This window comes from Gracilinanus agilis, chromosome 2 (genome assembly GCF_016433145.1).
Source record: "Gracilinanus agilis isolate LMUSP501 chromosome 2, AgileGrace, whole genome shotgun sequence".
Taxonomy (NCBI): domain Eukaryota; kingdom Metazoa; phylum Chordata; class Mammalia; order Didelphimorphia; family Didelphidae; genus Gracilinanus; species Gracilinanus agilis.
Genome location: NC_058131.1, coordinates 479,826,010 through 479,836,592, shown reverse-complemented (window position 1 = coordinate 479,836,592; position 10,583 = coordinate 479,826,010). Strand labels below are relative to the sequence as shown.

Here is a 10,583-nt window from a genome sequence, read left to right as displayed (position 1 = left end):
TACTCACCCCTTTCCCAGGGACCCTAACCCTTCTCTGATGTCTTGTATGTAGCATGCATTGCCTTGTATCATCCATTTGGCAATTAACATAGGCTCCCCCGACCTTTTGCTTATATCCTGCTGAGAAGTCAACTAAATTGTAAGGTCCCTAAAGACCTTAAAGAAAAATTTCATATTGGTGCTCCAATAAAAGGGAAGGATCACGTAACCATAAACCTTTGTGAAACAGCAGTGCCACCACAAATTGCTGTGTATTAAAAGGTGGTAAAGAATTATTGTTTGAGGTCTTAGAAAGTCTGCATTTTTAGTATACAGTAATAAGGGTGGCTAGGTTGCTCAGTGGTTAGAGTAGTGGTTCCCAAACTTTTTTGGCCTACTGCCCCCTTTCCAGAAAAAATATTACTTAGTCTCCTGGAAATTAATTTTTTTTTAAATTTTAACAGCAATTAATAGGAAAGATAAATGCACCTGTGGCCATCTGCACCTCACCTGGATTGCTGTAGCACCCACCAGGGGGCAGTGGCACCCACTTTGGGAATCATTGGGTTAGAGCATCAGGTCTGGAATCAGTAGGTGTTCAAATCTGATCTCAAACTATGTAACCCAGGCAAGTCACTTAACTCCAACTGCCTAGCCCTTATTGCTCTTCTACCTTGATACTTAGTATAGATTCCAAGACAGAGGATAAGAGATTTGGTGGGAGAGAGGGAGAAGATAATAGGGATGTAATACTGTTGTTTCTCAGCTGAAGCAAATGTAAAATTTGAAAGGGCATTTGTTAAATAGCTTGGCACATACTAGGACCTAACTAAAAAGTTAGGTTTATGATTACTGAGAGCCTCTGAAGATTTCTCTTACAATTAACATCAGTGTCTTTTAAAGATTATACTCCAAGCTAATGCATCCTAGTAAATTGGCCCATAGGTCACTGAGGGAAGGGAGCTTCATGACTTAAATTTTCAACCAAAAATAAAACTAAAGATTTTACATGATTTACAGAACACTCCACAGTATTCACATACTTCCAACTCTGACATTTTTTTTAAACCCTTAATTTCCGTCTTAGAATTAATACTGTGTATTGTGTGTGAAGAGAGGTAAGGGCTAGGCAATGGGGGGTTAAGTGATTTGCCCAGGGTCATAGAACTAGGAAGTGTTTGAGGCCAGATTTGAACCCAAGACCTTTCTCTGGGCCTGTTCTCAATCCACTGAGATATTCAGCTGCCCTCTGACATGTTCTTAATTTAGATGTAATTAAAGAGGACTTTCAAGAATTCTAATTTTTTTAAAACTATAAATACAGAACAGCACATAGAAAATTATATTAAAGCATTACTCATACCATTTCTCTGCCTCCCTAAGATCCTGGTTTACACTATTGGTGCTGTGGACTTTGCCATCAAATGTCCGGATTCTGGGATACCCGGATTTTCCTGCGAAAGCATCTCTCATTTTCATATTAAATGCTGCTTGTGCCATCTGCTTATAATCCTTCCTGCTAAGACAGATTTGTCGCTTCACTTGGCACAGAGCATCAAGGAAGAATCTCTCCACTTCTGTTCGCTCATCCAGGATATTCTTGGCCAGCTTCTTCACACGATTCATCTCCCTGTCCTTCATCTCAAGGATTTGTTCCAGTTTGTTAATTTCCACTTTGCCTGCCTGGGTCTCAATAAGTGCTTGACGCTGGATTTTTTTAATTTCAGTCTCGAACTCTGAAGTCATGTAACCCAAAATTTTCTCCAGTTTTTCTACTTTCTTCTGAAGACACTGAATCTGGGATCTATGTTGAGTAATTTGGATAATCTTTTCCTTAATCAAAAGCTCATTTGTTTCCTAAAGACAGAATGAAAAACAGTTCAGATTTAAAAGTTTTCTCTCATTAATCCAAACTAATATACTTTCATTAGTTGCCATCACTTCAGGTGGCTGGCACTTTGAAGTTAAAATCTAACTAGAAGGCAGGCAAATTGACAAATATCCCTGGGTATTGTAAGAATTAAAATTTAGTTATTATAGCTATATATTAAAATTATGTGGCCGCCAGGAATCAACAATTCAGGTTGATTCCGTAATTAAATCAGACCCAAGTCAGTATCGGGTTGAGGAGTTTATTTACAATCAGGAAGGTAAAGTAGGGATAAAGAGAAGAGGGAGGTTAGAAGTCTAAATAAATGAAGCTGTAAGCCGCAAGGCCCAACAGCCGGATAGGCAGAGTTTAGAATTGGCCCAGCTAGGCCAAGGAAGCCAGCCTAACTTACCCACGTGACAATACAGAGTGTAAGCTGTCTGTGGTCTCAGGAGATGCTTCTTCCTCCAGTTCCAGACGGCAACTGCCCCCACAGGAAGTTCACTCACTTACTTAAAGAGATCGTGTCTTTCATCACTTCCTGTGGTCCACCTCTAATTCAAATGGACAAATGGCAGTTTCTACATTGATTTGGACTGCCCAAAGGGCAGTCCCTTATTCTTGATTTGTTACTTATTGTCACGTGTGGGTAACTCGTCTCCCCTCCCCACTAAGGGAGGTGGGAGTGACATCATTAGCACGCCTGGGTTGAGTAGATTTTTTGACTATTAATGGGATCTGGCTAATTCTATTTACACAGTATGCTATACACACAGCTGAAACCTTCCCTGTTTCTTTCTTTCCCTCAATTTTTACTATATCTATCAAGCTGTATTGAGTTTTGTATACTAAAAGAGCTGGCCTAAGAGCACAGGAAAACATGTGCTCATTTATTTAAATAAATATTTTCTAAGTGCCCACTATGTATAAGGCAAACGTTGAAAAGAAATTACTTGAAGCAGGTGTAATTTCCTTACATTCCATTTGCAAACATTAGTAATAGAAAGACATTCAAAGTTTTATAGACCAACTGTCTTATTGCACAAATGAGGAAAAAAATATCTAGGAAGATAAAGCAACTCACTTACATGTCCAAAAACAAGTTTTCCTTCCCCTTCCTAATCTAGGATTCTTTCCCCTTCCCTATGCAACTATGACCATGAGTGTTAATACTTTCCTGTTTGAGGGTATTTCTGCAATTACAATGCAACCACACCTTTCCTGTAAGTCTAACATTATTGATCAGCATTTCTACTGTGAATTTTCACTTTACCACTCAGCTAGTGCATAATAAATTATCTCAATCAGAAAACTAAGACTTTTTTGTACAGAAAATAAAAATCAAATATATAATTTGTGAAAACAATAAAGAGGGCTTTATCTTTCATTGATGTATTAAAGAAGTTCATATTAAAGAAGTTCCAACACAAAAGAAATTATATCACAACAGTTAATTCTTCAATGAATTCTGTTCATGTTTGAAAAGCAAAGAACAACAAAGTTCAAATGTGCAACTCACATTTCCCTTGGGTTTATCCCTCTCTTTCCGTTTCTACTACTGCCTGTCATTAACTATTTTACTTGTATTCAATCGCTCCTCTCTCTAATCCATAAGCCATGTCCAGAGTAATTTTTTCATCACATTTATGAAAGTTCAAAAACCCATGCTCATTTTACAAATTGCTAAAACTTCTTTAATATCTATAAGGATGAGCTATTCCCATGTACAGTGTGTGAGGTTGGATGAATTCTTGATGGTGGTCCATATCCAGGAAGGCAGAATATTCATGAGCCTTCAAAAAGCTAGAAGACCCTTTTGTAGGCCCTTTCCTATGCTGGCAACTTGTAGTCACATAACTTTCCCTGATGGAAATGCCTGTACTTAAAAGCAATTCTACAATAATAAAAGGACACAACGATAATAAAAATAGGAGGAGGACGTTGGCATCTTGACTTACAAATCAATCTTAAATGTAAAGAAATTTGAATGTTGTGTACTACAGGGGGAAAGAGGGCTAGATTTGGTTGCAGGGATCCTGAGTTCACATTCTTGCTCTGTCAATTATTAGCTAATGTGATCCTGGGCAAATACCTTAACCACTTGAAGTTCCTAGTCAGTAAGATGAAAGAGCTGAACTAGAGAGGATTGGATCTTTTGGATCTCCTTCCAGTCTAAATCTATGATACTGTGATAGTGTATGCAAAGAACCATGAAAGTAGGCATACATACTGACCTTCTAGGCTCAGGTTTAACTTTTTACATTTTCAAGAGTCAAGAAGGGGCAGCTGGATAGCTCAGTGGATTGAGAGCCAGGCCTAGAGACAGGAGGTCCTAGGTTCAAATCTGGCCTCAGATGCTTCCCAGCTGTGTGACCCTGGGCAAGTCACTTGACCCCTATTGCCTACCCTTACCACTTTTCTGCCTTGGAGCCAATACACAGTATTGACTCCAAGATGGAAGGTAAGGGTTTAAAAAAAAAAAAAGAGTCAAGAGATAGGTATGACCTTATATTACTATCTTAGCAATATAACCTGCCCCAATATTTGAAGCCACTATGAATAATGCTGCTCCAACCTCAGGTTTATAGGATTATAGGACAAGGTAAGAAAGAGAGAAGAGTTGCTGAGTGTTTCTCAATTAGGGAACGGCTCATATTCTTATAAATTTGACAAAGTTCTTCTCAATTCGATTTAGAGATGAGACTTCTATCTAAGAAACTATCTATAAAATTTTTTTTCCCAATTTTCTGCTTTCCTCCTAATCTTGGCTACGTTAATTTTATTTGTACAAAATCTTTTTAATTTAATATATTAAAAATCATTCATTTTACATTTCACAGTGCTTTCTATTTCTTGTTTATTCATAAATTCTCCTATGCATAAATCTAATTAATAATATATTCCCTGATGTGAAGATATAAATAGATAGTTTTTGGATGAAGAAATCAAAGCTGTATGTAACTACATGAAAAAATGCTTTAACTGTTAGAGAAATACAAAGCAAAACAACTCATATATCATCTTTCACCTATCAGATTGGCTAAAATGCTAAAAAGGGCAAAATGACAAATGTTGGGGGGAGTTAGAAAAATGAGAAAACTAATATACTCTCAGTGGAACTGTGAACTGATCTAACCTTTTTGGAGAGCAATTTGGAATTATCTCCAAAGAAATATAAAATTGTTTATGCCTTTTGACCCAGAAGTACCACTTTCAGGCTTATTTCCTAAGGTGATCAGGTTAAAAGTTAAAGAATCTAGTATTTTAAAATATTTCTAGCAGCTTGCTTTGAGGTGACAAAGAACTGGAAATTAAAGGGATGCCCATCAACTGGGGAGTGCCTAAACAAATGGTGGCACATAACCCTAATGGAATACTACAGTGCCATAAGAAATGAACAACAAACATGGAAAGACCTACATGAAATTATGAAGAGTAAAATGAGCAGAACAAAAAGAACACCATAAACAAATTTTATACAATATATAATAAATAATAACTATAATAAACTATAATATTGTTTGAAGAATGACTTGTGTATATGTATCTTCATAGAAAGAACTGATAAATAGAAACAAGCAAGACATATATGTTTTTCTTAAATGATGCCCTCTAGTGGAGGGAGAAGGAAGATGGGAGGTATCAGAGAATTTTAATTTAACAAATAAACAAACTATTTTTATAAGAAAGAGTTGTTGAAACTGGCTAGCATAATTAGGGTTAGACATTCCTGTATTCTCTGTTACATGAAATCCTTTTCAAAATTCCTAGCCTTGTAACCCAGATTTACCACCTAGCTTACCACCTTCTTCTAGAGCAGGGATCAGCAATGTATGGCTCTCGAGCCATATCTGGCTCTTTTGAGGGCCAGATATGGCTCTTTCTGCAGGAGCCATAAAGTCCATTATTTTTCAGGCCCTGTTACAGGAGTGCGCACTGTGAACACTGTACGGCTCTCACGAAATTACATTTTAAAAAATGTAGCGTTTATGGCTCTCATGGCCAAAAAGGTTGCCGACCCCTGTTCTAAAGGCTTGGAATTTGATATTGCCAACTTGCTTTGGGTAGTTCCTAGCATAACAAAAATCACAAAAATCTGATTGGCATGAAGATGGATGCCTTTTGACCCAGAAATAACACTTAAAGGCTTATTTCCTAAGGTGATCAGGGAAAAAAGGGAAAGAACCTATTATTCTAATAAAGGTAGATCAAAATGTTCTAATAAAGGTAATGCTATGGAATCTTTGTGTAACATCATATGCAACTCATTTTTTTTTAATTTTTTAACCCTCACTTAGACAGAAGGACAAGGGCTAAGCAAATGGGGTTAAGTGACTTGCCCAAGGTCATTGTGGCCATTATTAATAAAAGGTGAGGTTGAGATAGAAATAGAAGAACCTTCTGTTGTAGGAGCAAAGTTTGATTTTCTTGCAGCTTTTCTGAGTTTGACTGTAGTTCCTGGGCTTCCTTCACATGGAATGCAAGAGCCTTCTGAAGCTGAACATTTTCTTTAAATACAGCTCTCCCAGCATTGTTCAACTGACTGCAATAAATGGATAGGTATGAGATCCAATTCATGACCATTCTGACATCATCAATTAGGGATAATAGCTTAAGAAAATCTCCACAGAAGTCCTGCACTAATACCGTGTTGTGGAGTGGAATTAGCCTCAAGGACACAATGACTATGCTGACTTGTATTTTTTTTTAACCTTTACCTTCTGTCTTAGAATAGGGCTAGGGCAATTGGGGTTGAGTGACTAGCCCAGGGTCACACAGCTAGGAAGTATCTGAGGCCAGATTTGAACTCAGGACCCTTCAATCTCTCTATCTAGCTGCCTCTTCTATTTGTACAACCAACATTTATCTTAGGGCCCTGCTCAAAGGAAGCACTTAATAAATGATTGTTAATTAAAACTCTCTCTGTTAAGCTAGAAAGAATGAGTAGAAGCCTGGCACGTCTCCCTAGAGTATCAGTTTAACAAGACTGAAGAATCTTCATTACTGGAAGACAGACTTTAAAATGATGAGGCTTTGGAGGAGTTGGTTCATAGCAACAGAGAAAGCTAGACAGGGCCTTAGTTCTAACTCTGACTGCAACTTTCTAGTGGTGTGATCCTGGGCAAGTCATTCTGAGCCTCGATTTCCTCAACTATAAAATTATAGGTTGGGGGGCAGCTGGGTAGCTCAGTGGAGTGAGAGTCAGGCCTAGAGACAGGAGGTCCTAGGTTCAAACCCGGCCTCAGCCACTTCCCAGCTGTGTGACCCTGGGCAAGTCACTTGACCCCCATTGCCCACCCTTACCACTCTTCCACCTATGAGACAATACACCGAAGTACAAGGGTTTAAAAAAAAATTTTAAAAAAAACTTAAAAAGATGAAAAATATCTAAAAGGTTTATTATAATACCTTTGTTATAACAATACCTTTTCTCATCACTAATAACTTTAAAGTTTTTATTGATCTTTTGTTTTTATACCACTTTTATTTCCCAATATAACCCTTCCCTATAACAATGCCCTCCCCACAAAAAAACAAGGGAGGAAAAAAAATCAGTTTAGCAAAACTAACCAACACATCATTCAAATGTGATATCATACTAAATGTTTCATACCTATAATCTCCTCCTTCTGTGAAGAAGGGATGGAAGGTATTCTGATATATCTCTTCCTCATTCATCATAATTCCCTAGTGCTCAGGTTTGATTTTTTTGTTATTGTTTTCATTTCTATCACTAGAGTCATTATGTATATTATCTTACTGGCTCTACTTACTTCACTTTGCATTAGTTCAGACATTTACTAGAGTTGTGACGCTGAGCAACTTAAACCTCTCAGTCTGCTTCAGTTTTCTCAAGAATAAAATGGGGGGAATGAAAGCACTTACCTCCCAGGACTGCTGTGAGGATCAAATGAGAAAATATTGATAAAGTGCTTAGCACAGTGGTTGGTACATAGCAGGCATTTAATAAATACCTGTCTACTTCCACTTTTGGAGGAGATGTAATACAATAAAATGAAATAACCAGGGAGAAGAGGGGAATGAGGGAGGCAGAAAAGAAGAGCAGGTGAACTATATCAAATAAAAACAGAAGCGTTCCACTTGTACAAAAGTATTTATAGCAGCTCTTTTTGTCATGGCAATGAATTGGAAACTGAGGGAATGTCCATCAATTAGGGGATGGCTGAACAAATTGTGGTATATATTGGTGATGGAATACTATTATGGTATAAGAAACGATGAGCAAGATGATTGCAGAAAAAACTGGAAGGATCTACATGACCCAATGCTGAGCGAAATTAGAACTGGGAGAACATTGTACACAGTAACAGCAATATTCTAAGATGATTGTGAAAGACTTAGCTACTCTCAGCAATACAATGATCTGGGACAATTCTGAGGAACTTATAACAAAGAATGCTATCCACCTCCAGAGAGAGAACTGTTGGCATCAGAAGTAGTAACTATTTTTCACATTAATTTATTTATGTTATTATTTTGGATTTGGGTTTTATATGAATATTCTCCCACAACAATGACCAATCTGGAAGTATGTTTTGCCTGATAATACATATATAACCTAGATTAAATTGCTTACCATCTCTAGGAGGGGGGTAAGGGAGAGAGGGAGACAATTTGGATTTTATAATTTTGGAAAATGTTGGGAAAATAAAATATCTTTGAACAAAGAAAAAAAGGGAGAATTCCAAGCTGGAACAGACACAGTTTTGAGAGCAATGAGAGACTCATTACCATGTTATTTCTCATGAGGAAGACACCGAAGCCTTGGGGAATAAAAAAGCTTGGGCTTTACTAGTACCAAAAAAAAAAAAAAAAAGATAACTGAAAGTATATCAATCATTACTAACTAATATTTACTTTCCCATCTTAAAACATTTTAATGAAAATGATCTGTTCATTAATTAATAACATCTTTGTTAAAGAAAAGGAATTAGGAAGGTTTAAAAAATAACATACAGGGGGCAGCTGGGTAGCTGAGTGGAGTGAGAGTCAGGCCTAGAGACAGGAGGTCCTAGGTTCAAACCCGGCCTCAGCCACTTCCCAGCTGTGTGACCCTGGGCAAGTCACTTGACCCCCCATTGCCCACCCTTACCAATCTTCCACCTATGAGACAATACACCGAAGTACAAGGGTTTAAAAAAAAAATAAAAAAAAATAACATACAGCAGATCACATCTTTATAGTCATATAGTCACCTGAAAGAGGTGAAGAATACAAGATATCACTATAGCTATTTGTTATCTATAAAGAAGTATTTGGCTGAGTTAAAAAAAATTATTAAGGGACTTGTCCAACAAAGTAGGTCCTGTGTATATGCCAAAACCATACAAGATTCTTTGATATGAGATAACCTTGTTTGATCCAAAACTACATACTCACTTAAAATGTTTGCCAACCTGGCAATTTGGAACTATGCTCAAAGGGCTATAAAAGAATGCCTGCCCTTTGATCCAGCCATCCCATTGTTGGGTTTGTACCCCAAAGAGATCATAGATAAATAGACTTGTAAGAAAATACTTATAGCTGTGCTTTTTGTGGTGGCAAAAAAAACTGGAAAATGAGGGTATGCCCTTCAATTGGGGAATGGCTGAACAAATTGTGGTATATGCTGGTGATGGAATACTATTGTGCTCAAAGAAATAATAAACTGGAGGAATTCCATGTGAACTGGAAAGACCTCCAGGAATTGATGCAGAGTGAAAGGAGCAGAGCCAGAAGAACATTGTACACAGAGACTGATATACTATGGTAAAATAGAATGTAATGGACTTCTGTACTAGCAGCAATGCAATGACCCAGGACAATTCTGAGGGATTTATGGAAAAGAACGCTGCCCACATTCAGAGGAAGAACTACAGGAGTGGAAACAGAAGAAAAACAACTGCTTGAACACATGGGTTGAGGCAGAAATGATTGGGGATATAGACTTGAAACTACCACACCAATGCAACTATCAACAATTTGGAAATAGGTCTTGATCAATGACATATGTTAAAACCAGTGGAAATACTCATCAGCCATGGTGGGGGAGGGAACTATGGGGGGGACGGTGAAGGGGAAAGTAAGAGCATGAATTATGTAACCATGTTAACTTTTCAAAAAAATAAATATTAATAAATGTTTTAAAAAAAAGATGTTTGCCAACCTGATGAAATATTATTGTGTTCAAAGGAATAATGAACTGGAGGAATTCCATGTGAACTGGAATGACCTCCAGGAAATTGATGCAGAGTGAAAGGAGCAGAACCAGGAGAACATTGTACACAGAGACTGATACACTGTGGTATAATCGAACATAACAGACTTCTCTACTAGCACCAATGCAAGGATCCAGAGCAAGGCTGAGGGACTTATGAGAAAGAAAACTAGCCACATTCAGAGTAAGAACTGTGGGAGGAGAAACATAGAAGAAAAACAACTGCTTGAACACATGGACTTATGGGGATATTATTGGGGATGTAGACACTAAACGATGACTCTAGTTCAACTATCAATAATATGGAATTAGGTCTTAATCAATGATACATGTAAAACCCAGTGGAATTGTGGGTCAGCTAAGGAGGGTTAGGGGGGCTTGGAGGAGAGGGAAAGAACATGAAATATGTAACTAGGGGAAATATTCAAAATAAAATTAAAAAAATAAAATAAAAATAAATTTAAAAAAATGTTTGCCAATATCATGAAAGATATCCAGAGTAGATTCCAAATTGAA

The 10,583-nt window shown here is 37.4% G+C and overlaps 1 protein-coding gene across 1 annotated transcript in view; it reads right to left on the bottom strand.

Moving 5' to 3' along the window:
* BBOF1 (basal body orientation factor 1) overlaps positions 1-10,583 on the bottom strand; it is a 75,694-nt gene that overhangs the window by 25,633 nt on the left and 39,478 nt on the right. Inside the window, 2 exon segments of the mRNA XM_044659978.1 lie at positions 1,343-1,836; positions 6,248-6,392. Of these exon segments, the coding sequence (XP_044515913.1) occupies positions 1,343-1,836; positions 6,248-6,392 (639 nt within the window).